Source organism: Chionomys nivalis, chromosome 4, assembly GCF_950005125.1.
Source record: "Chionomys nivalis chromosome 4, mChiNiv1.1, whole genome shotgun sequence".
Lineage (NCBI taxonomy): Eukaryota > Metazoa > Chordata > Mammalia > Rodentia > Cricetidae > Chionomys > Chionomys nivalis.
The window spans coordinates 104,277,110-104,303,562 of record NC_080089.1 but is presented as its reverse complement, the minus strand read 5'-3'; the positions used below and the strand labels follow the sequence as shown (position 1 = coordinate 104,303,562).

The 26,453-nt window shown below is 53.3% G+C and overlaps 1 protein-coding gene across 1 annotated transcript; it reads left to right on the top strand.

Moving 5' to 3' along the window:
- The first annotated feature begins 1,238 nt into the window (after positions 1-1,238).
- Gnai2 (G protein subunit alpha i2) lies at positions 1,239-22,153 on the top strand. The gene is made up of 9 exons (XM_057767026.1): positions 1,239-1,495; positions 16,193-16,235; positions 16,415-16,556; positions 16,745-16,905; positions 19,259-19,387; positions 19,742-19,871; positions 19,961-20,114; positions 20,446-20,659; positions 21,154-22,153. The coding sequence occupies exons 1-8, from the start codon at positions 1,378-1,380 to the stop codon at positions 20,634-20,636; spliced, it is 1,068 nt and encodes a 355-aa protein (XP_057623009.1). The 5' UTR covers positions 1,239-1,377; the 3' UTR covers positions 20,637-20,659; positions 21,154-22,153.
- Positions 22,154-26,453: the final 4,300 nt, after the last annotated feature.

Here is a 26,453-nt window from a genome sequence, read left to right as displayed (position 1 = left end):
TTTGAAGACGTTCAGATGGTTGGGACACATGGACACTCGGGAGAGAAAGAGCAGGCTTCTGTCTGGGGCCATACAGAACACCTTAGCTGTATAATGTTTGGAAAATGCTTCAAATGTCCAATCCAAGTTGGGGGACACAGGTTCCTCTTAAAAAGCAGACCAAATGCTGCGCCTGGTGAATGCCTTTAATCCCAGCACTCAGGAGGCAGAAGCAGGCAGATCTCTGTGAGTTGGAGGCCAGCCTGGTCTACAAGAGCTCCAAAAGCCACAGAGAAACCCTGTCTCGAAAAACAAAAAACAAACAAACAAACAAAAAAAGCAGATCAAAAATATTTGAAACATCTCCACTTCCACCTTTGCTCTGCCATAGGGTTGCAGGCACTACCCAAAAGAGCCATGAAACTGAGGAAACCCCTCGAGGCTGGCAGAGGAAGAAAGGGACAAATTATGAGATCACCACGTTTGTTCCAGAAGTCCTGTAGCAAGTTGTTGTTGTCTTCCTTCTAGCTCTCCTGTTAGAGTCCAGTTTGGCTGGTCCCTCGCTGAGGCCTGGGATTACCGCCTGCAGGAGAATGCTTCCCAACATATTAGGCAAAGGGACTAAGGTGTAGATGGCAGGAGAAGATAGTTCAGGCAAAGGTGTAAAGACAGCAATCAACTGTTTTTGCTTTTTATTGCCTTGGTGCAACTTAGAGGAAAGCTGCCTTAAAGAAAACCAAAATCTAGAAAAACATCATTTGCCCTCCGCAGGGCCGAGTTTAATAGATCCCCAGAACAAGTTTATGAGTTCACTTCTAGCAAGTGAAGACACACTTCCTCCATCTTACTCTTTTAATTCAAAAAAGCTCAGAGAGTCCTGGTTTCTTTTCAGAGTCCTGCCCTGTAGCGAAGGCAGCCAGTCCCAACCCTTGGGCTACCAGATCAACGGGTCCTACAGTCTTGAAACAGAGCCCCAGGCTCTCAGCACCCAATCGGAGCCGAGCTCCGCCTGCAGCCCGCCCAGAGGCCTGAGCCTGCAATAGCTCTACCCCTAACGCCTTCCCTCGTTGCGGCCCGCTTTCAGCCTTCACCCAGGCTTGGACTGCGCCTAACTTCTCCCTTTGCTCCGCCCTCTAACCAATCACCTTCCCCAAATTTCCTTTAGCCCCACCTCCAGACCCGCCCCGGCCCAGTCTCGGGCTTGGTTCGCCCGGGCCCCACCCCTGGCCCGCCCCGCCGTCGGTGCGCGGCGGCCGGGAAGGCGCCTCCCGCAGTCGCTCGGAACTGCGGACCTGAGAGCTTCCCGCAGAGGGCCGTCGGAGGGAGTGGAGTGGGTCGGGCGGGGCCGAGCCGGGCCGTGGGCCGTGTGGGGGCCAGGCCGGGCCGGCGGACGGCACGATGGGCTGCACCGTGAGCGCCGAGGACAAGGCGGCAGCCGAGCGCTCTAAGATGATCGACAAGAACCTGCGGGAGGACGGCGAGAAGGCAGCGCGGGAGGTGAAGTTGCTTCTGTTAGGTGAGGCAGCGCCTGGTTCTGGGACCCTTGACTCTCAGAGCTAATCCCCAAACAAGGACCTGAAACTACCTGGCGTGTGTAGTGCCTCCACCTGAGCTTGAAACCCCTTGGACCACCCTTGAAGACTGGAAACTCTGGATTGGTCTAGACTTTTAATCCTCGTCCAGACTCTAGTTCAGACCCTCAACTCATCCCAGATCCCAAACCCCCAAACCCTGCTTGACTATCCCCCCCTTACTATCCAGTCTCAGAGAACTCAGCCCCTGCCGTGTATTCCCACACTTTCTTAAACCCTTAGAACCTCCAAGCTCCACCTGCTCTGTTTCTATTGGCATTCCTTGGCACCCTTGTCAAGCCCCAACCCACTCCCTCTTTCCCTAGCCTTACTCTGGAACCTGTATCCTCTGCCTGTGCACTCTGACCCCTTGAGACCCTCCTAAGAGGGAGACTGACTCTCGAGTCCTCTCCAGCTCGAATCCCCGTGGAGCCTCTGGGCCAGGTCACCAGATCTCTCTCCGCAGGCATCAACCCCCAAGTCATCTGCCTCTCTTTTAAGTCGTCTCTCACACTGCAGCCTTCGCTTGGTTCTGCACCCTCCTGTTCCAGGTGGGCTGTGATGGGAGGAAGGGAACCAGAGGCTGGGTTGGGCAGACCCCTCCTCCCCCAAGAGGCTGGACTGAGTCACATTGGGGGAAGAGGGACCAGGCCTCAAGCATCTGTGGGAAGTTCCATTCCCTGGGAATGTGTTTCCTAGTTTCCAAGGCTTGTCTGGGCCAGGGCCAGGGGAGTCTGGGCAAATAGAAGGGAACATGGAGGAGTTTAGGGTTGTTGCTACTTCCAAGGCCAAGGAAGATGGTGGCTGCTGGGATTGGGGCGAAGTGGAAGTTGTGAGACAACCGACATATTGCTGCCCCTGCGCTCTGAAGAGATCTGCTGACGGGCGCTGGGGTTCTCACACCCGGGGCTGAAAGGCCTGGAGATGGCCTAGGATACTGCTGGTTCCCAGTGGAATCCTTTGATGGGGAGGAGTGGGCAAGCCGAATGAGGGGTTGGAGGAATCAGCTACTGGTAGCCCGTGTGCTCAGAAGCATCCAAGCTAGGCTTTGGCAAAGGCAGTGGGCCTGGTGGTTGTGTCCAGTCTCCCACTGGGAGTCAGAGTGGTTCCTTGTGGAAGCCTCACTTGGAAAGATGGGGTCCCCTGGATTGTGGGGAGGAAGGCCCTAGCAGCAGCAGCAGCGTCGTAGCAGCGTAATCGGCTGGGTAGTATGTGGTGGGGGTGTGGCCCCTCAGTCCCAGGGCCGCCTTGGGGCCTGCAGGCTATGAAAAGCCTGGCATTTTTTGCCAGGCCTGTGGCCGAGGAACAACATGTCTGTCTTTATGGATCCATCTGTTGACTGTCCCGGCGGACCCGGCCTGGGGGCACAGCCCCGGAGGTTTCAAAATGGCATCCGCTCCACTGCTACCGCGGGGAGGAAGAGAAGGGGCGGGAAGGGGCGGCGGCCCAGCCTCCTGGGCTGCTTTGCGTTGGGCGCTTGCCTCTTCCTGTCTCTGCTGCGAGTGCGGCAAGCCGTGAGTGGGTGTCGACGCGGCGGCGGCGGAATGTCCGTTGCTGCTGGGCCTACGGAGGGCACTTCCGGGAAAGCTGCCTCCCAGTGCCCAGCCTGGAGCCCCTTACCAGCCCCTCCCGGGTTTATTACAGTTATTGTGGTAGCTAAGGAGATGTGAGTCTGGACCAGAGAGCCGGGGGCAGGGGTTGCACAGGACTTATGGCCTGTTCTGTACCGCACAAGGCTTCCTCTGTCCTGACAGACTTGCCTCGTAGAGCCCATCTGAGCATTCCGGACAGGCTAGGTGGGACCCAGGATCTCCTCCTACGACTAGGCTGGCACCGGCCAGTGGTATAGGAGCTGGCTTTTAGCACTTTATCACGGAACAGCCTATCCCAGGATCCTACCCCTCTGACTGTTCCTTCCTTCAACGTGGAATTCCTGGCTTGTGTTAGAGGGGTACCCACTGTGAGACTAAGACCCTCCAAAGGTTGTGCAGCCAAGGACAGAGAGCTCTGCCTGAAATTTGGACAACCCGGTCTGCATGACCACTCTGTCACTGCTACCTGGGAAGGGGTCCCAGCCTGAGTTACTCATTTCCTCAGGAAGGAATAAGGTGACAATAGGATCCTAGCTGTAGCAGGTTCAGAATTCTGGGCACCAGTTATGTGTAGCCAGAGACTCTGTCCAGGCAACGGGGACTTAGGCTGGGCAAGTGCCAATCTTCTCTCCCAGCCAGAACCACGCCTGCTGCCCCACCCGCACACTGTCTCCCTCCGTACCCTGCATCCCTGCCAGAAGGCGGGCACAGTCACTGTCACCAGGGCAGAGCAGATGTGGTTCATACGAGCAAGATAGTTTCCCTTGGCAGTTTGGTGGGGCAAGCAGAGAAGCTGATACTGGTCTCACTGTAGGGGAACCCTCGACGGCCCCCCCAGTTCAACCTGACTGACCAGCTAGGCCCAGGTGGACTTTGCTGCTCTGGTGACAACCTGAGCTGGACACACTGGGAGAAGCAGTGTCCACTGTGGGCTCCATAGATGCTGTGTGCTCTGTCTCGTCACGGGAATTTGTATCTTCTCTACTTGATTGCTCTTTAATATTCCATAGATCTCCCAGAATCCTCCCTGAAGTCCCACCAAGGCTGTTGGCAGCATCTCAGTTCCCTGAGTTTCTGCTTTTCCCTACTAGAACATGGTATTGGCCCTTGAGGCCAGCAGGCAGAGTTGTGTCCTTTTCACTTGTATGTTGAATGAAGGACGTATTTAGTGCACTTGGTTTGGGGATGGGTGGGTGGAGGTCACTGAGTCACAATTTGGCACACTGTGAGCAGGTGACAAGTGCTCGTTGCGATTCCAAGGACCACGAGTATCTGGATGCTGAAAGCAAAGTTCTTAGGTTCTTCGTGACCCCATCACAGATGGCGCAGGTGCTTCAGAGACAGGTGCACCCTGCCCATCGCAGATCTCCTGCAGCCCAACCTGCAGCCTATCTCAGGGCACACACACAGTAGGGACTCTCCGTGAGAGAGTGGCTGACCTGCAGTCTCACCTCACCTGTGTTGGGACCAGTGACAGCTCAGCGGCCCCAGCGCTGCCTAAGAGCGGTCAGCGTCGCCAGAGCTCCAGGCTTGTTAGCGCAGGTACTGCCCAAAGCCAGGCTTCAGTAGATTTACAGGACCAGGAAGGCAGTTTTGTAGCCTGTGTCCTGTCTGTGTGTCTAGCAAAACACAGGCATACTGCATTGGTGCATATTAAGTATGTGTGTGAACCATGAGGCTCTTGAACACATCCTGGAAGAGGCCACAGCCCTTGGGGGTGAGGGACAGTGTACGGGAATGAGAGAGTGAAAACAGAATCCAGGGGCTGCCGGCTAGGAGATGGATGGCGGGCTGGCCTAGGACCCTGACTAGCGAGGCTTTCTGGAGGAGTTCCTAGGTAGCTTACAAAATGAACATCATTAGCCCATGAGATGATTGCCAATGGTGATTGGCCAGTGCCAGACACCAGGACAGAGAGAACCAATTCAACAAAGGCACTGAGACAGGACATGTGGCCAAGAGTCCCAAGACTTTAGTGGATGTCTCCTGGCCTCAGGCTGGAGGCTCGCCCTGGCTGGACCACTCTGGGGGTCATGTAGATGTGAGTTAGGATCCTGGGACTAGAGAGATGGCTCAGTGGTTAAAAGTACTGGCTGAGGACCTGAGTTCAATTCCCAGCACCCACTTGGCAGCTCACAACTGTGTATAGGGTATCTGATACCTTCATACAGACATACATGTAGGCAAAACACTAATACACATAAAATAAAAATTTAAAAACAGGGTCCTGGTTCCACTTTCTGCACTGCTTCAGGTGGAAAAGTTCTTCCAAGAGAGCTGCCTGTCTATCAGGTACCACTCGGGCTGTGCGCACAGTGCTCCAGAGCCTGGAGGCAGAAAAACAAAAACAGATGAGGGATTCTCTGCTATCTCTGACAGAGCTGCCTGGGTACAGTATGGGGACCCTGGGGAACTCCCTTCCCTGCCCCCAGGAAGTTCACAGCAAGTGGGAGGCCAGGGTTTGCTAGGAATTGATGTGGGATGAAGTGACTGGCTGTTCCAGGGATTTAAGGCCTAATCTCTGGGGGCCTAGCCTTGGGGGTGTGGCAGAGCTCTGCTAGCCAGGTGGGCTGGTACTCAGGCCAGCTCCCTCCCCTAACCCACTTCTTCCCTGCTGGAGCTCATTAGCACTTGAATGGGGGGCTGGTCTGCTTGGGCCTCAAAGTCTCTTCCCACCCCTCCCCCAAGCTGGGCAAGGCTTTGTCTACCCAGGCAAGCTGGCTGAGCTCCCACGCTAGGGAGGGAGTGGGGGGTCCGAGCCATTCCTCTGTCTGCATCATGCCTAGCCCTGCTATGCTCAGCCCAGCCCATCACTTTGGTACTGGTACAGCCAACATTAAAAGCTGCACAGTGCTCTGGGTAGGATAGGAGTCCGTGGAGACTACGTATTTTAAGGGATATTCCTGAACTGGTGAATCAGGACAGCTCAGCCAGGGCCATCCCTGGTGGGGTCGGGGGGGAACCTTTGAACGGAGTCAAACAGGTGGTCATTACTGAGAATGACCTGCTGTGACTGAAGGTTGCGGGCCAGCCAGCTGAGGGGCACAGGTTTCCACACAAGAAGCTCTCAGGCGAGCATCAAGCCACCAGCCCCTACTGTTGTCAAGTCAGAGTCTAGGCTGCCAGATCTGGAGTGGGCACAGTCAGGGCTCATTTGGGTCTGTGGAAGTTGTAGGGTTGGCCCTGGGCTGATCTGAGAAGTAAGGCGAACACTGATTTGTCCTCTAAATGGCAGCTGGGGGTGGGTGTGGGGCTGCGACCGCAGTGATCAATCCCAGTGATGCCTCCAGGCCTCCTTAGCACTGGTGGCTGGGGCTGGTACCTGGGACACTGGAAAGCACTCTGGTCTTGTGTATCCTGCCCTCAGTCTGCACCCTCCATTGCGTCTCTCTCAAATTGTTTCTAAAAGTCACTGGTTCACTTGGCAGGAAGATGGTGCAAACAACTTTGTTTACCCAGAAATCTTTTAGCTACTGAGGGACCAGGGCACCCCATCCCTACCACCAGTCAAGGATGAGAGGTGTCACCTGGACCCTGAGCGCTATAGCCTTCACTCACCTTGGTCCTGGACAGGTAGGAGTGGGTCAGTGGAAGAGGGCATAGGCTTGGCAGCCCTCAGTTCCGTGGGTGCAAGCTGGGATTTCATTGAGAAGAAAGAGAGTCAGTAGGTTGTTGCCAGGCCATGGGTCCTCTGTTCTGCAGTGTGCCCTGGGGTGAGCAAAGGATTGGACCCCTTTAGTGTGCCCTGGTACCTGGTGCTCTCAGGAAGCCCCTGCCTCGGCTACAGGTGCAGGGTGGGGCCTCTTCTGTCTAGCCACACCCTGTCTTTTGCCTAGAGCTCTTGTTCTTACTAAACCCAACCCCACCCTCACCCTGTTGGTGTTTCACGGGTCTGAAGCTACTCTTGGTGGTTTGTGGAGGATCATCTTCCAGGACCAAGCAATGATTGCTGGGCCACCCTTCAGGGTTGGCCTTCAGAATTTGCATGCAAGGTTCTGAGGGAGTGTTAGGCTAGTTTGAGTAAAAGTGGGGTCTTCAAAGGCTTGGTGGGGAGAAGCTGGCTATAAGCCGTGGAGGATACTTTTCCCACCCCAGCTGCTTCAGAGTGTAGATAGGACGTTGATGGCCATCCCTAGTGTGCCTAGGCAGGAGCGGGGGCAAGAAGTCATGTAGCTGGGCCTCTCAGGGAAATGGTGTCCACATCAGAGAAAAAGGAAGCAGCTGGTGGGGAGGAGCCCAAAAGAGGAAGAGGCCAGAGGGCCGCCTGGATGCTGGTGCAGAAGTGTGGGTCCTGAGTCACCTAAGACTTTGCCAGCCAGAAGGCCTAGAAAGTTCGCACCTGCCCAGGCTCACCTGTGGGTTCCTGCAGGTCTCCTGCACTCCGTCACTAGGTTAGGGCCTTGTCCTTGTCCTATCCTAGCCACTGCTGGGGCCAGGATGTCAGAGGCCATGCTTCTGAGAAGGATTCTAAGCCCCTCCTTTAGCCACAGGAAGTGGTGGCTGGGAGAGCGACACCAGTGGGAGGCCCAGCAGGAAGACCAAAAGCTGTTCCTAGATTCCTGAGTGGCCATTGCCCTCCAAGCAGGAAGGCCAGCTACGGGCAGAGATGAATGCCTGGAAGTGGAGCAGCAGCCCCCTGTTATCTCACTCTGGGTTTTTCCCTGCTTTGGGGCTGATGAGGGGCCTTCAACCCAGCCTGAGGCTCTCCCATCACTCACTACTTGCTGAAGCTGGGCACCTTCACCGTACCTTGGTTTCCTTTCTGCTCGTAACAGCAGCTGCCTCTGATTGAACCCCGGCTATGTGACCTCACACTCTGCGCAGTCTATTTGATCTTGGGAGGCCTAGATAGGTGTTGCACCGGTACCTTTCTCACCAGTGGAGAAACTGAGGACAAACAAGCAGAGACAGATGCATGCTAGGAGGTGACTCAAGCGGTCCTTGTGCGCTTGTCCAACCACTGCAGCCCTTGGTGTCTGCACCCTGCCAGGATTGGTGTTAAGATGACAGGCGGGTGCTCGACACCTGTTACAGGTGCACACACGATCTGTGGGTATTGGGGATCCTGCCTTGAGGAGTCTTAAGTCCTCTTTTGCCCTGAAAGGTGAAACACATGATTCCTTGAGCCTTTCTGCTGTCCACATAGAAATCTGCCTGTGGCTATGGCTTCATTCTACCTGTGGCTCCTCCTGTCACTGGGAGCCTTTCCTCTCAGCCCCTATTCCTCACAGCGCTCACATCGTACTCATTAACTTAGCATTGTGCTTCCCCTGTTCCCCCTCCTCCCCTAACCTCCAGTCTGAGACAAACAGACTGGGCTAGAGGAATGTTGAAAGACTCTGAAGTCTCTGCTGGTTGCCTAGGGTGGGAATTAGACAGATGGGGAACGGCAGAATGTTCCTACAAGGCTTCTATCGTGAATATTAGCTCAATGGTGGCCTCTGTGTGTGCACTGTGTGGTGACTGAAGGTGGCTGCTGTGGGCCGGTCGCAATTACTCCAGATGCCCTGCTTCTTGACCTCTGGGTCTCAGGTGAGGGTAATCCTCCTCATGGAGGTTCCAAGGGATTCTGTCATGCTGCCAGAACAGGCCCTCTTGCCTAGGAGGCTGTGCTAGCTAGAAAGCTTAGCTAGACCACATTCCCCCTTGTCACCGAGGCCTGGGGACAAAGGGATCCAATCCAGCCACATTCCTCATTGTGTGATCTCAGGCTGTGCTCAGTACTGGGATTTTGCGTGAACCGCTGCTGGCTTGAGTTGGGCCCGAAGGCAGTTTGGAGTGACCGAAGATTGTAAGAAAGCTGCCCAGGGCGGGCCTTGGGCTTGGCACATTCCCATGAGGGGCTACATTTCACTGACGGGAACACTGAGGCCCAGGCTGCAGGCCTCTCACCTAGGGCCTGCCGCAGTTACTCAGAAGAGGTCGCTGAAGAATAGGTAAAGGAGTCCAGAGAAAAGCTGCTGGGAAGAGAGACGACCAATGACCTGGGTCTCTGTAGGGTGTCTCCAGGCTCTTACAGGTGGTGAGACTTACACCTGGGGGACTGATTTGCTGGGTCTTCTGGTGGAGCGCTGGTCCACAGACTCCGGTGGAAGTGTTGTGGGTTCCTTCCAAAACCCCACCTCCTTCTCCCCCCTGTGTGAGACTATGCTGAGCCTCCTTAGAGGGCTTAAGGGGGTCAAAGAACAGCACCTGGAGGAAGGAAGAGAGGCCTGGGGTGGGGTTGGAGCCTTTGTCTGGCTGGGCACCCCCTCCTCTCTTCCCTCCTGTTTCCATTGTCTCTGTGTATTCAGACTGGAGCTGGCTGGGGGCTTCCCAGGGAGGAGGTTGTCGCTGAGGGTCTTGGCACCTCCCCCAGCCACCCCTAGCTGGGGAGGCTGCTTGGCTGAAACAAAACACTCCCTGCGCTGCCCAGCCCCCACCGCCTCTGCTTTGTCTCTGGCTGCTGGGCTCCCCCTGGTGGCCGCTTAGCCCGAGACCCAGGACTCTGGGGCAGGGAGGCAATGGGACCGAGAATGGTCGAGGCGGCACAGCACCCAAGACTCAGCTCCTTGCTGCTATCTGGGTTACCTTTAGGGTGGCCATCCCAGGGCTCAGACCCATGTCTTCTTTGACCCACTGCGATTGTGGCAGAATGGGTGTGCCTGGCGCTGTGGCTTTGAGCTGGGCTGCTGTCCAAGCCTACCCTGTGGTCCCAGCTACATACGAGAATCTCTGCCCTCGGGCTGCCACGTCAGCTGCCTGTTCTCCTTAGCCCATGAATTCCAGGAGAGCCCACCAGCTCAGGAGCTGCCTCCAGGGAGGCCCTTTTCCAGCCTCTGAGTGTGTGGAGTGGGTGAAGAGAGTTAGCTGGGAAGCCTCTGGGCAAGAGGAAGGCGCTGTGTCAAAGTCCCTGGAGTGTGGAAGAGAAGTGAGCGAGTCTCGCTCTGCCCCAGGCTGTCCCAGCAGGCCACCCTCCCCGCTCTATATCAGTCTGTCAGCTGATGCTCTTTCTCCCCGAGTCTTCAGAAGTTCTACTTCAAATGAGAAAAACCGTAGTACCCCACTCTGCCTGTGTTACTGTGACCAGAGCCGCCGGCCATTGTGTGAGCTATAGGAAGTGATGTTTGGGGAAACCTGTACTCTTCCATCAAGTAGGAAATCGTGACAACTGACCTTCTTCCTTCTGGTAAGGCTCTCACTGTGGAACCGAGTCTTACTTTGAACTCAACATCCCCTTTCTCAGCCTTTTAGATGCTGGGATTGCAGACATGTGCCACCGTGCCCAGACACTAGTAGTAACAGCTTTTTTAAAAAGTATGTTTTTATGGACTGGAGAGATGGCTCTTCCAGAGGACCCAGGTTCAATTCCCAGCACCCACATGGCAGCTCACAACTGTCCAGTTCCAGGGGATCTGACACCCTCATACAGACATATATATATATAATTACCGGGTGTGGTGGTGCATATTGTTCCCAGTGCTTGGGAGGCAGAGGCAAGTGGATCTCTGTAAGTTCAAGGCCAGTCTGGTCTACAAAGCAAGTTCTGGGGAACAGCCAGTTCCCCAGTTCTGTTATACAGAGGAACCCTGTCTCAAAAAAAAAAAAAAAATCTACATACATATTTTATTTACTCATTAAATTCTCCAAGACTTCAATTTTTTTTAATTCTTAGAGAATTTCATATAATGTATTTTTTGATTATTTTGCTATTAAATAATTAAATGACTGCCTACATGTATGTCTGTGTGCTACATGCTTGCCATAGTACCTGGACAGGCTCTCTGAAGAGGGTGTCACATTTCCTGGAATTGTGGTTACTGAGGGTTGTGAGCTGCCATTTGGATGCTGGGAGTCAAACTAGGGTCAGAGGAAGAGCAGCCTTCGAGTCGCCTCTCCAGCCCCAGCAGTAACTTGTGTCTCCACACCAACCTCAGGTGAGGTGCTCAAGAGCAGCTTTGCATTCCTTTCTCATCACTCTTCTGTTAGAAGATAATGCACGGCTGGGAGGTGGTGGCGCGCGCACCTTTAGTCTCAGCTCTTGGGAGGCAGAGGCAGGTGGATCTCTGTGAGTTCGAGACCAGCCTGGTCTACAATGGGAGTTCCATGATAGCCAGAGCTATTACACAGACAAAAGAAGAAAATGCATTGTTCTGATTCACAGATGAGGTACCAGAGACCTGGAAGATTTGAACATATTGAAAACCTCAGGAAGGAGCAGTATGGGCAGCAGGGCGGAGCAGATCTCTATTCCCCTCCCCTCTGCTCCTGGGACGGGAGAAGATCCAAAAGTTAAAGGAACTGAGGCCAGAAAGGACGGCAGTAGGTCCCAGAGTCCCAGCAGCTCTAACCCTAACGTAGGAGGTGGAGGGTCCAAGATGAATGTGTAGCAGAGTCCTAGACGCTGGGGCCTAGATGAGCATGAATGTTTGAACTTACAGGCCTGTCTGTGGCAAGGCTTTGCGGGTCTTGCCAGGCAGATGGAGTGGTACTGTCTTTCTCTGGTCTGTTCTCGCCATAGGAGCTCAGGCCTCCATGTAGAAGTAGATGCTCTCTGCAGAGTAGCCTCTGAGATCACTGCCCTCCTGCAGTGGGCCCAGCAGCTGGATTTAGGACAAATGCCACAGTGATGTTTTCCTTTGTGGGAAGAGGTGGAGCCTAGTGGGAATATCATGGCCACCCTAGGGGAGCTCTGCAGGTCCCCTCTGACCTCATCCAGCTGGAGATGGAGCACCTGGTGGGGGCGGGAGAGGCTGGCACCGGCTGCTGGGGAAGCTCTCCCCAGAGTAGGCACAGGGCTGGCAGGGAAGCCGAGTGAGTACAGCCACACAGGCCAGATGGTAGGAGTGGTGTGTCAGGCTGTGATAGAGAAAAGGCATCGGGACAGTGACGAATGACACAATGGCCCCACAGCTCCTGGAGCACCAAGTCTGTGTAAGAACCAGGGTTTTACCTCACACCTTTCACTGGATGACCTGCTTCCAGCGCCTTGCCTCCCCCCACTCAGTCCTGATGTCTCCCTACTTCCTTCTTGGTTGCCAGTCTTCTTGACCGCACCCTTGTCCTGCCTCTCACTACTTCCTGCCTGAGTCACAGTTGCTGCGATGACAAAAGGACCTCCCTGAGTCCCAGGGATGGAAGCTCCATAGCCTTGTTTTATCCACCTGTCAAAGGGGGCTGTGCTTGCAGTGACCCCTGCTAGATACAGAGACTGCCCTAAATCAGAATTTGAGAGGCCTGAAAAAGAGAAACTGAGGCATTAGGGCAGTGTGGAAGGAGGCCCTCAGCTGGCAGCGGTAAGAATATGGACCTGGTTCCTGGCCTGACTTGCTCAGGTGTGGCCCTTTGGTGTCTGCCAGGTTTGCTAAGGAAATCAAATGCAAAGCAAGTACCATCATCCTTGGCTCTGGGCAGGGTCACGGGTAGCCCACAATTCCTCTGGAGAGAGTGGTCGGAGGATTAGATGCCCTCTTTACCTACAGTAGTCAGTAGAGAAACCAGTGCCTCACATAGCCAGGCGTTCTGAAGTCACGTAAGAGGGGACAACTTGAGGTCTCCAGAGGCCTGGACATCTGCCACCATTACCCTTCCCATGTGTCCTGGACTCTGCTCAGTGATCCTTTCCTGGACTCGGGACAGCATGACCCATCTGACCCACATTTTCACATCTTTAACCTCTGCTCTCTGAACGAGGCTTCAATCCTGGCTGAAACTGGTTCTTCTTCCTATGCTCCAGATGGCTCCCCTTCCCTCTCCTGTGTGGGAACAAGTGGGAAGTCTAGCTAGGTGGCCACTGTGCCCTTTCTTCTCTTGGCGGATACTGAGGTTCTGTGGGCCCAGCACTCAGTGGTTGGATAGTGTGGGCTGGCTTTGCAGGCCTTCTGAACATCCCTGTGGGCTTGTAGAATGTGAAGAAACCTCATTCCACTTCCGTGTACCCATATGATCATAGCTCATACCCAGGCAGTATGCAAACCTGGTACCCCTAGTGCCCAGGGCTAAAAGCCAGAGAGAACACTATCCGAGGCGGGAAGGTCTGTGCCCTAACAGTTCCCACACCATTCTCAGAAGCAGGCTTTGGACAATTGGATACTCAGTGATTATAAGCACTTGGCCACATTTGTAAGCCCGCAAACCTTCCCTTCAGAGTAACTGCTGGATTGGGAATGTACCCAGATCTACTCTTGTGAGGGGCACAGCTGTGCCTCAGTTTCCCCACTGAGATATGGGTTTGGGTAGGGGAAACTGAGACTTACTGAGTCCTGATAAGGTCTGTCAGCCTATCCTGCTACTGCTTGTTTGGTCCCTGTTGCTTCTTAAGTACCTCGGAGACTGGGCCAGAGAGAACACAGTGACAAGGACAGCTGGGCCAAGGGACATTGGATCTCCAGGAGGAACTGTGCAGAGCAAGGTGGACTGCCAGTGTGTGCCTCGGTTTCCTTAGAGATGGAGGTGGGAATAGAACCTCCCTCAGGCTGCTGTGAAGGTGAAAGTTCCCAGTAAATACAGTAGGTGATGTGCTTACCGAGTGTGCATGAAGCCCTGGGCTCAGCCGAATCCAGCACCACATAAAAACTGGGCATGGCCTGGCTGAAAAGATGGCTCAGCAGTTAAGGGTGCTTCTTGTTCTTGCAGAGGACCCAGTTCAATGCCAGCACACACATCAGGTGGTTCACAGTCTGTAACTCCATCTCTAAGGGACCTAGCACCTTCTTTTGGCCTTTGTGGGTACCTGCATGCACGTGCACCTACCCACCCCCAACATACAAGTAGATACACGTAACTGAAAATATAAAAATAAAATTTAAAGTTAAAAGCAACAACAACTGGGCAACAGGGTAGTGGGATGGCTCAGCCAGTGAAGGCACTTGCCACCCAGCTGGGCACCTGGGGTTTGATCCCTGAGATCCACATGGTGGGAGGGAAGAACTGATTGCTGCAAGGCGAATTCTGCGTGCACACACATTTTTTAAATGTTGTTGGCTGAAGAGATGGCTCAGTAGTTAAGAGTCTTTGCTCTTCTTACATAATTTAAAATAAAATAATTGGAGGCTGGAGCAATGACTCAGCAGTTGAGAGCACTGGCTGCTCTTCCCGAGGACCCAGGTTCAGTCCCAGTGCCCACGTGATAGCTCATAACCATCTATAACTGTAGTTCCAAGAAGTCCAGCAGCCTTGTCTGTCTCTGGGCACCAGGCACTCATGTGACATAGAAATACATGCAAGCGAAACAACCATACACATAAAGAGATCTATTTAAATTTTTGTGTGTATGAGTGTTTGCCTGTTAATGTCTAAACCCATCATGTGTAGGGTGCCCACAGAGGCCAGAAGAAGGCATCGAAGCCGCTGGAACCAGGTTACATGCTGTCGTGAGGCACCACGTGGGTGCTGGGAACCAAACCGAGGTCCTCTGAAGAAGCACTAAGCGCTCTTATCCACTGATTCATCTCTCTGGCCCAAAATAAAGTACTTTAAAAGCTGTAACAAAGGGCTGGGGATGGTGGTGCATGCCTCCAAACCTAGCACTTGGGAGGCCAGTAGAGGGAGGTGTATTTGTGAGTTTGAGGCCAGCCAGGGCTACATAGTGAGACCCTGCCTTAAAATAATAATAATGGGGGGACCAAACAACAAACTGGCCATGTTGATACACAATTGTAATTCCAGGCAGGAAGCTCAGAAATTTGAGGTCATCTCTGGATTCATGGCAAATTTGAAGCCAGCCTGGTCTACATGAAACCCTGTCTCTCAAAAAAAACCAAAACAATCAGTATAAAACATCCCCTGGCACACAGTGGGTGGTCACCACAGCTTTGCCATCATTATTACAGATGATGTTATTGTTAGTGTGTTAGCCCATTATAAGTTGACTATCCCTAAGGGATCCTAATAGAAAGGATAGAGTTGCTGGGCGGTGGTGGCGCACGTATTTAATCCCAGCGCTTGGGAGGCAGATGCAGGTGGATCTCTGAGTTCTAGGCCAGCCTGATCTACAGAGCGAGTTCCAGGACAGGCTCCAAAGCTACAAAGAGAAACCCTGTCTCAGGAATGAATGAATGAATAAATGAATGAAGTAGAGTTTCCAAGTTTGACCTCTCCATAGACGCTGCTGCCAACCCTGTGAACTGCTTGGAGACATAGACATGGGATACCGTGAACAGAACACGGGCAGCTTTACCCAGTAAAAGGAGCAGTGTGAGCAGGGCCCTGAAGGAAGCAAGAGGCAGGCAGTACCTGGCAGGACAGGAGTGACAGCTGGTGAAGGGGTAGGAGCAGAAGGAACCTGGGCCAAGGCTGTGAAGGAGGAGGGGGCCTTAGCTTGGCATTGTGGTGCCATCTGGAATGTTGTTTGCATGATCCTACACCAAGAATGTAACCTTTGAACTTCAGTGTCCTCTGTAAAAGGAGACCAGAAAAGATGCTTGCTTGATGGAGTTGCTGTGGCAAACATGGGAGGGCCTAGCAAACCTCAGAGCCCGTCCCGGAGAAATGAGGACAGAGGCTCTGCCAGGCTGAGACGCTTGAGTCAGAACTTTGTGTGAGAGAGAGGAGAGAAATTCTATTTTCCATCTGTTTAGGACAGAGCTGGTCCAGAAAGCAGAGGGCTGGGCCTTGGGCCACATCCAGAGGACAGGAATGTGACTTTGTGGCCCTTGTAAGTTGCTTAGCAGCTAAATCTCAGGGTTTGTGGGGGGTGGTTCTGCTCTTCTTGCAATATGCAAGGTACCTTCTAGCCAGCTCTGCCTGAAGCGCACAGGGTGGCAAGCCTGCATGTGTGAGAACAGAGAATGCAGCTTTGAGTCTTTAGCCAAATCCCTGAACTCATGCAGGGCACGGGTGCCGAGCCCTGGTAGACAGGAGCTTAGGGAAGCAGAGGCCTGCGGGAGCCCATCACAGGGCGGATATTATAGGTTTCCTTAGCCACTGTGGCCACTACTGGTGACACCTGTCTCACTGTGCCACTGATTTGTGGAAGGTAAGAAGTACCATTAGGGATAACGGCGACAAGGCCATTAGTCTGCTCCCAGAGCCCGCTGGGCCTGTCCCTGACATCTGTACCCTCTATTGCAGGTGCTGGGGAGTCAGGGAAGAGCACCATCGTCAAGCAGATGAAGTAAGTGCTCTGCAGTGGTCTCTACTTGTCTCTTGGTGCCTTGTAGCTATTTATATTAATTAGGCTTCACAGGCCAGGGGTCCCCATCTTTGGAGCAGATCCCTGCAGTCCCCAGTAGCCCCTGGCAGCCATGTGTTTTCTTGTGGTTTATGGACCATAACTCTTGACCTCTCTGCTAGGATCATCCATGAAGATGGCTATTCAGAGGAAGAATGTCGGCAGTATCGTGCGGTTGTCTACAGCAACACCATCCAGTCCATCATGGCCATTGTCAAGGCCATGGGCAACCTGCAGATTGACTTTGCCGACCCCCAGCGTGCGGTATGTGCACTCCTCCACTCTTCCCCCCCTCCACCTGTCTCCCAGAAGCCTTCGGGGCAAGTCTCGTCCTGGGGAACCTGAGAGTACCCCAAACCTGGGCTCCATTCTGGGGGGGAGTCCCTTCCCTCTACTAGTCGGGTAGAGGTACATTCCTTTACCCGGCTGACTGCCCTCCACTTCTGTGCCAGGATGATGCCAGGCAGCTGTTTGCACTGTCCTGTGCTGCTGAGGAGCAAGGTATGCTTCCTGAAGATCTGTCTGGCGTCATCCGGAGGCTCTGGGCTGACCATGGTGTGCAAGCCTGCTTTGGTCGCTCACGGGAATACCAGCTCAATGATTCAGCCGCTTAGTAAGTACTGCAAGGGACCAGACATGGTAAGGGGTCGCAGGGTGCTGAAGCTGATGACTGTCCACAGAGGCTTTGGTGGTGGGTTGGGTGGGAGCATTCTGATAGAATGGTATCAAAAGGCCCGGAGGGTTGACAGCCACTGTGGCTTTCAGGCTACTTTAGCTTATCTGTCTTTACACACAATTGTTCTGAAGAACATTTGCACCACCTGCTCTGTGCAGAGCGTCAGGGACACAGTGATGAGTGGAAAAGACAGGTCCTTAAGCAATGACAGCGGAAGGTGTCAGTACCATTGGGGGGAAAGCCCAGAGGGAGGACGGCCTCGGCAGAACTGTGAGCCAGAGGTAGGGAAGGGAGGAGTGAGAGGGGATTTGAGACAGGGGCATAGCACATGCAAACTCCAGACTGTCACTGAGGACACAGGAGTTCAAGCCTGCTTCCCAAAGGCTCACAGAGGAAGAAGAGACTGTCTTTGAGGTGACAGATGTATACAAGCTAGAGTCTGGACCTTGCTTCTGACCTTTTCTGGATCCAAGCCAAGGCCAAGATTTAGCTGGAGAATCAGTGTCCCAGGAATCCCAGAGGCCCAGCAGGCTTGGATCCTTTAGGCCTGTACGTAGTTCCAAATTCCCCTGCGTGTGTGTGTTCAGCCGTGTGTCAGAACTGAGGCAGGCTGCTGAGATATCCTGGTAGGTGGTAGGAGACATCCATAGGTACTGGACAGTGTCACCAGATAAATGCTAGCTAAGGTCTCCCTCCTCCTGCTTCAGCTAGGCAGCCAGCACCACCCCCACCCGGTCCCTACTGCCCATCCAGTCCTGAGCCCACTCAACAGGGCTAGACCTCACAAGGATAGGCAGGAGATCTCCCTGGTTAGAGTTCCCAACTCCTGTTCAGTCACATTAACAGGCTTCCTCTGCCATCCTTGCATGACCTTGCTGCCCTAGGGTCACCCACCCCCTAGTAGTTTCGGGATCATAGCCAAATCTCCAGGCTTCAGCACTGCCCCACCCTGAAATCACAGGCTTAGCCACCAACTCAACTTGTGGGCTATATAGGCAGGGAGGGGTGAACCCCATCAACTTAATGGTTGACAATCAAAACTACTTCAGTGTCCCCAATACTCGAGGGTAGGGTGAGGAGCCATCTCTGGGCCACTTCCCACTTCCTGTGTTTTCTTGTGTCTTTATTCCCCAGATATTACTGCATGTTGTTTTAAAGAAGTTGGGGTTTGGTAGTCACCACAGGCCCTGCTCTACCAGGGTACTTTTTGCCTTGTCAGGGATCATTTAAAAGAAGGGTATGGGATGGAGCATCATGGGGAATGGGTACACCAAACTTGACCACAGTCTGGTAAAACCACGGTACAGTAAAGGGTCCCTAGGGTAAACCTGCCTGTTCAGATGAGCGACTACTATGAAGCCCCTGTCCCCTGTCCCCTATCCCCCCACCCCCAGGCTTCTAGGCTAGGGACTCCATCTGCAGGGGATGGAACGTGGTACGCAGGTCACAGCAAGTGCGTCATGGTCCCCCGTGGCCCTTCCTGTTATTCTGTTCTATCCCTGCTTCTCTGAGATCATTTCCCTTTGGCCTGGTTTGGCTGGCTGCTGGCCCCAGCACCCCTGCCCCAAGAACAAAAGACCAGTAGAGGGCAGCCGCTTCAAGGCCTGACCCAGCCTGACGGCACAGCTTGGATATATCTAGGCAGACAGATAGCTGGGCCCTGGACCCTGCACAAGAGGCATGGATACTAATTAAAGGAGCTTATGATGAGGAGCCCCAGGGGCCTCTGCCAAGCAGGTGTCTGTGTTCCCACCTCGGCTCAAATTTTATTGGGTGTTAGGCAAAAGACCCATTGGGCCTGGCAGGCCCTAACATGTTTAGTCCCCTATGAAAGGACCACACCAGGTTGCTCTGCAGTGGGTACTTTAATTATACCGATTAGCATCGTGAATCTCTCTCCAGAGGACTAATTTGCCCCTTCCACCTTTTGCTTGTAGGTCCAATATTCTGAGTCCTTTTGAATGCAAGTCAAGTTGAGACCCTGACTGCTAGGGTCACAGAGCCATAACCCTTCTCCCAGTCCCATTCTGAAGGTGGTAAACAAGGGGGTCGAGCCCATGTTTGCTTGTTTCATTAACAGTTGTGAAGCAGGCAAGGGTTAAAAAGCAGGAACGGCAGGCACAGTGGGGCACACCTGTAACCGCAGCACTTGGGGCTTGAGGGAAGGAGGATTGTGGGCTACCCACAATCCCTTCCTGGAGCAGAAGGCTGAGGAGGAAGGGAGAAAAGAAGAAAGAAGCAGGGTTTTGTCTGTCTGAGGTCCGCCTGACCCTCTCCTTCCTCCCTGCAGTTACCTGAACGACCTGGAGCGCATTGCACAGAGTGACTACATCCCTACGCAGCAGGATGTACTGCGGACCCGTGTGAAAACCACGGGCATTGTGGAAACACACTTCACCTTCAAGGACTTACACTTCAAGTGAGTCGGTGTCTGGACAGGGCTAGGGGTAATACGTGCTAGCCACTGAGGTAGCCATTGGGCGTAATTCCGCAGTCCCTCTGGGGGTCCTCGGGCCTGTACTGGGAAAATGCATCCTTACGTTTCACCACCTAGCTTATCAGTAGACACTCCTGCTAATAGCCTCTCCTGCCCCTGTCGCGCCTGGCTCCAGCCTGTCTGACCAGACTCAAAACCCTGGTTGCCGTGAGTGGACGCGGATGGTCCCACTCTGGCCAGGTCTCTGTCCTCTTCCTGCTAGCTGGTGAAATGCAGTGGCGGGGTGTCTCTCCTGGGCTTCTGCTCCCTGGAGCTAAGCTGGCCCGATGTCCGCAGGATGTTCGATGTGGGCGGGCAGCGGTCCGAGCGGAAGAAGTGGATCCATTGCTTTGAGGGCGTCACGGCCATCATCTTCTGCGTCGCCTTGAGCGCCTATGATCTGGTGCTGGCTGAGGATGAGGAGATGGTGAGAACCCAAGAGAGCCCTGGTGGCGGGGACAGAGATGGGGAGGAGTGCGAAGGGAAGCAATACCAACTTCATTGCCCTTCCCTTAGAATCGCATGCATGAGAGTATGAAGCTGTTTGACAGCATCTGCAACAACAAGTGGTTCACAGACACCTCCATCATCCTCTTCCTCAACAAGAAGGACCTGTTTGAAGAGAAGATCACACAGAGCCCTCTGACCATCTGTTTCCCCGAGTACACAGGTGGGGACAGATGAGGTGTTGACCATCCCAGGAGGTACCACTGGGGACCTGGGGACTCATGGATGCCTCTGTCTGGACAGAAGGAAAACCACTGGGATATGTGGTACCGCACTCAGGATACGTACTGTACACACAGAAGGCTTGTTACCACATGCGGGCCTCTATGCCTGAGCATGTGCATGTGTGAAACATCTTCCTGAAGCACGCACACTGACAAGTGAACATGCTGTGCACACATTCTATGCTTGTCTGTCATGTGCACAGATCCTTCCTATACATGCAGGAAGGAGCTCACCTGCCTTCAATTACAAGTCTTCACTGTCTTCCTTAGGGGCCAACAAGTATGACGAGGCCGCCAGCTACATCCAGAGCAAGTTTGAGGACCTGAATAAGCGCAAAGACACCAAGGAGATATACACGCACTTCACATGCGCCACCGACACCAAGAACGTGCAGTTTGTGTTTGATGCCGTCACCGACGTCATCATCAAGAATAACCTGAAGGACTGTGGCCTCTTCTGAGGGGCAGCAGGCCTGGCAGGATGGTAAGTCAGAAGGCATCAAGGCAAGGTATTGGGAAACAACGTAGTGAGACTCAGTGGGGCTGGGGGCTTATGGGAGGTCCCTTGGGGGTAGTCAGCCTGAAGGAGCAAGGGTGGGCAGGGCAGTCGGGGACCAGAGACGAGGGAGGGAAGCAGAAGGACCTGACTTTGCCCTGGACAGGGCTAGAGGACTATTTCGCATTCCTCGGAAGAAACTGCCTCCTTACCAGCATGTTATACTAGCCTAGTTAGACGCTGTTCTTAGCCATCTGTCTCTCAGATGACAGTCCTGGCCCAGGCCAGCCCCACTGGCCCTGGTGTATATGCAGTGACCGCCAGCGTTACTGATACATACACCCCGTAACCCAGCAACAGAAGCTGGCCCCTGGGCACAGCTGTGTCCCTGGTAACAAGTAGGTGGGGGGCAAAGAAGGTCATTGTCTAGAGAGGCAAGAAGAGCCACATGTAACTCAGCTGTGTCTGTCCTCCACCTCCAGGGCCACCGCCGACTCTGCTCCCTGCTCCCCTGAGGAAGATGAGGGCAAGAAGACCATGCTCCCTGCCTGTTCCCCTGCCGGGGGCAAGAAGACCATGCTCCCTGCCTGTTCCCCCGCCCACCCCAGCTGCTTCTCCCATCTTTTCTCTCTGTTCTCAGCTCCCCTGTTCCCTCCCTTGACTCTAGACTTGGGGGAGGGGTTGCCACAGGCCTCTCTGTTTGAAGCCCACCCTTGTCTGAGGGGCCGGGAGTGGCCATGGTACACCCTTCTTGGGCATCTGTTCTGGGGTGAGGAGAGCGCATGCGGAATTTCCCAAGGCCCGTGTCTGGAGAGGTACCCACTTCTCCAGCCTAGACCCCTGGCTTTGTCCAACACCAGCCCTGACCCAAGTCCAAATGTTTACAGGGAGCCTCCTGCCTACCCTACCCTTTGCCGCTCGGAGGCCCCAAAGGAAAAAGCACAAGAAGCAAGAGAGACCACCATTCCTGGAGACACAATCCACCTGCTCATTCTCGTAGCTTTAAAAAAAAAAAGAAAGAAAGAAAAAAAGAAAAAGAAAAAGGAAAGAAAAAAAAAGGAAAACTGCAAACCTAGAAGACTTTTTAGAGAAACCTATTTAAAACTGTCAGGTCCTGACCAGCACCCTCCTCCCCAACCCCCTTTCCAGTGATTCCGTGCCTTGAGTGTGTCTGCGTGTTTACACCCATCCCTCTTCGGGCGGCCCCCTGCCCTGCCCTCTACGGAATTGGATTCCAAGGGCTGTTCCAGACAACTGCCAATGTCCCTGAGGGCCCTGCCCTGAAGCCCTGGGTCCAGGCTCCAATTAACCTAAATGTAGCTCCTTAGCGCTAATCTAGGAACCGCCGCTGCCTGCTGAGGGCCAGGCCCCTCATGCCCTCGCCCCAGCCCGGGTCCTTCAGCGTTGAACACTTCCTCGCTTTTTTCACATGTTTTATGGAATTGTTCACATGATTTGAAATAATAAAATGTAGAAACAAAACACCAAGATTTGCTGGTTGTTCTTTTCTCCCAGGTATTGAACTGCACAAGAGGGTGGATCACAGCTCAGTGACTCACCTGGGCTGGGACCCTGGACATTCTGCTTTCTAGGCAGAACTTAGTCATAATGCACTGAGCTTCAGTTTGACCTCTGGACTGGACAACCTGCATGACAGAGACTAACTTCTCAACTCTGCAGTTTGGGGTCAGGGTCATCCTTCAGTCCTGCAGAACTGAGCAGACTTGAGAGCTCTTCTAGAGAGTTCATGCAAGTTGGGAGTAGCAGGGTATCTAGCAGCATTGAATGCAAGTGATAATGACCTGCTGCCCCAGAAGCCCAAAGGCAGTTTAAGGGGCTGAGGTCACACAGATGAATGGGCTGCACCTCTTGACTTGACAAACTCAGAAGAAGCTGCCGGGCGGTGGTGGCGCATGCCTTTAATCCCAGCACTCAGGAGGCAGAGGCAGGCGGATCTCTGTGAGTTCGAGACCAGCCTGGTCTACAAGAGCTAGTTCCAGGACAGGCTCCAAAACCACAGAGAAACCCTGTCTCGTAAAACCAAAAAAAAACAACAACAACAAAAAAAAACTCATCCTGCCTTTAAATAAATTAAAAAAAAAAAAAAACTCAGAAGAAGCCAAGAATGGTGGCACATGCTTGTAATTCTAGCACAGGGGATGCTGAAGCAGAAGACTGACCAAGAGTTTCAGACCAGCTTGGGCTACATACTGAGTGGGACTCAAGAAACTGAATCAACTCCAACGCTCAGGGAACATTGTAAAAGTGAGACAGAGAATATAAGAATTGCAAGAAGAGGGCTGGAGAGATGGCTCAGTGGTTAAGAGCACTGACTGCTCTTCTAGAGGTCCTGAGTTCAATTCCCAGCAACCACATGGTGGCTCACAGCCATCTATAATGAGACCTGGCGCCCCCTTCTGGCTTGTGGGCAAACATGGAAGGAATGCTGTACACATAAATAAATAAATAAATAAATAAATAAATAAATAAATAAATAAATAAATATTTAATAAAAAAAAAAAAGAATTGCAAGAAGAAGCCAAGCCAGGTGGTGGTGGCGCATACCTTTAGTCCCAGCACTGGGGAGACAGGCAGGTGAATCCCTGTGAGTTCGAGGCCAGCCTGTCTACAAGAGCTAGTTCCAGGACAGCTAGGACTGTTAACACTGTTACATAGGGAAATCCTGTCTTGAAAATGAACATCCTGGGAGGTGGCTAACCAGGTGGTGACTCGCCCCCTAGTGTTTGCAGTCGCTAACTGGTTGATGGAAGAAAGGAGAGACATTTTCTTCCGTGTTGTAGCATAACTCCTGGAAGTAATCCTGCTGAAACTCGTGCGTCACTTAAAAAAAAAAAAATTGAGGGAGGCTGGAGAGATGGCTCAGGGGTTAAGAGCACTGACTATTCTTCCAAAGGACCCGGGGTTCAATTCCCAGCACCCACATGGCAGCTCAGAACAGTCTGTAACTCCTGCTCCAGAGGACCTGAGGACACCTTCACACAGACACACATGCAGGCAATACACCAATGTATATAAAAGTAAATGAATTTTTTTTATTTTTTATTTTTTTGGTTTTTTGAGACAGGGTTTCTCTGTAGCTTTGGAGCCTGTCCTGGAACTCCATTTGTAGACCAGGCTGGCCTCGAACTCACAGAGATCAGCCTGCCTCTGCCTCCCGAGTGCTGGGATTAAAGGCGTGTGCCACCACCGCCCGGCATGAGTTTTTTTTAAAAAAATTGAAAAGGGACTAGTTGGGAAGAGAAGAGGATCAGATCAGTGGAAGAGCAAGAGGAAGGCGAGAGTAATGGGGGTTAGTAGGGTAAAAATGCATGTTATACATGTTGAAACATCTTCATGAAACTCATTATTATGTTAATTAACATATACTAATAAACACTTTTTAAAAGTAAAGGTTAGAATACCACCTCGCCAAATCAGAGGGATAGGGACAGGCTGTCGTGGCAGGGTTTATGGAGGATGTCTGTCATTGGCTTCATTGAAAGGTTGAATGTGGAAAATGGTGCTGGGTGCCCGTGGAATGGTTGTGGGCACAGTTCCGTGCTAAATGCCTGGGTTTTCTTCCAGGAACAGCAAAGGCAGTAGCGGGCTGAGCTTGCTACAGGGAGCAGTAGGCGAAAGGCCGGCCCCAACTGGGCGAACCTCCGAGACCTCTGCCACCGGCCGCCAGGGGGCGCCACAGCCCGTACTCTGCTGCTGAGCTGGTCACGGAGGCTGACGTCACCGGGTCCCGTGGAGGACGCTGGACACAAAAGCAGCTTTGTGTGGCATTGGAGGCTCCGCGCCCGCGGCCTGACAAATCGGCTGGGTTCTGGAGCGAGCGAGAGTCGGCGCCGCGGAGGCGGGGGAGGGAGGGATTGGACCCGGGACCTGGGACTTCGCCTCCTTACACCTGTCAGTGGCCACAGGCCACCGGGTTTCTGATGCTGGCAGGAGATGAAAGGCTGTGGTGGCGGGTCGGAAGGAACGCCCGTTTCCTAGGCCTCTCCTCCGCCCCAGTTCCTCAGGCCATTCCGGCTGTCTCTGCCATGGGGTACAACAGACAAGAACAGGATCCTGCGCCATCCCCAAATCCCTGTCTTTCTTCTGAGGCTCAGGCCTGAACCCCAACGTGCACAGGCAGGCTGGAGCTATTCCAGGGCCACCAAGCCCGCCCAGCAGGAAGCAAGCACCGGAGATGGTTCCTTCCTTCTGTCCTGAGGGGAACCCTGCACAGAGGGCCTTTGAGGGACTGGCATTGTCTGTCTGAGGCACCCGGTGCCTCCCTGCCTGGGTGGGCCATCTATGGCTTTGACCAGGATCCCCTGGGATCTCACTTAGCACTGGGTCTGGGTGTGGTTCTGGCGAACAGAGCTTGCCCTGGTACAGACAGTTAAGCCCCCACCTGCCCTTGACCCTTCCTTCTATTCCAGCTCTGATTTGGAGGGCATAAGGCTCCATTGTCCCAGGACTGGTGGGGGCGGCTTCTCAATCCAGCCTTTCTTTAGCTGGTGGGAAATTCCCAGCCATGCGTAGGGGGTAATGGAGAGGCACGAAGGACCGCCCAGGTATCCTGAACCCTATCTGGAGGTACCCAGTGAGATAGGCACCCCTACCATTTGGAGCTGTTCTCTTGGCTGGGCCTCAGCAGTTCCTCCTTTCTTGGAAAACAGCTGAGTGAGGAAAGAGAAATTGAGTTCTTTCTCTAGAACTCTCCCAATGTCCACACCCATGGGCAGCTGCAGTCTGAGGTCCAAGACTCTTAGCAGGATGTCCAAAGGCAAGTAGAGACCCGAGCTCCTGTTTTCAGTGTAGGGTGGGCAGTCTCCAGACTGTGAAGGCTGCCACGTGGCTGGTCTGCTTCCAAAAGAGCCTGGCTCACTTGAAATAGTTGCTGGAGCTACTGATGTGGTTGGTGGTGGCCTCGGTATTTTTAACCTATTTGTAGGGCAGCGGAACAGCTGGGAAGAGAGGAGGAAGGAAGGAACAACCCCTAAGAGTCAGAGGCCCAGAGAAGGGAGCTTATGGGACACTTTGTGGGGAAGAGGCAGGCCCAGCAGGCAGGTGGAGACAGATGTCCTGTGCAGAATGGGAAAGGGGCCTTTCCTGGGATTGCAGCCAGGGCTTCTGTGACTGCAGGAACTGCCTAGCCCTGGTGGAATCTCTTACCATGTTTCAAAGCAGGCATAGCTAGGCGAGTGCTCTACCACTGAGCTAAATCCCCAACCCTGTCCCAAGACTTTTTTATATTAATACTTTATGTAAATCCCCCCACATGTGTGCCATAGCATGCTTGTGGAGGTCAAAGGACAGCTTGTGGGATTCAGTCCTCTCCTTTCACGATGTATGTTTTGGGCATTGAACTCAGAGTATCAGGTTTGGTGGCAATTGCCTTTACCTGCTGAGCCGTCTCAACAGCCCCAGAGTCTTAACTTCTGATGTCCCTCAAAAAATCATTACATACTGGGATGGAGAAATGGCTCAGAGGTTAAGAGCACTGGCTGCTCTTCCAAAGGTCCTGAGTTCAATTCCCAGCAACCACATGGTGGCTCACAACCATCTGTAATGAGATCTGGTGCCCTCTTCTGACCTGCAGACATCCATGCAGACAGAATGCTGTATACATAATAAATAAATAAATCTTTAAAAAAAATCATTACACACACATCCTTAGACCAAGATCACCAGGCTAGCTTCAGGCAAAAGCAGAACAGCCCTGACTTCAATGGCATGGCCAGCCAGGTTCTCAGTGGCCTTGGGAGACAGAAAGGGGTGACAGTAAGAC

Excerpts from the sequence above, each read along its gene's own strand:
- Gnai2 (XM_057767026.1), top strand. The coding sequence starts at position 1,378 with ATGGGCTGCACCGTGAGCGCCGAGGACAAGGCGGCAGCCGAGCGCTCT. Across the intron at positions 16,236-16,414 it reads ACCATCGTCAAGCAGATGAA|GATCATCCATGAAGATGGCT; the intron begins GTAAGTGCTCTG and ends CCTCTCTGCTAG. Across the intron at positions 16,557-16,744 it reads TTGCCGACCCCCAGCGTGCG|GATGATGCCAGGCAGCTGTT; the intron begins GTATGTGCACTC and ends CTTCTGTGCCAG.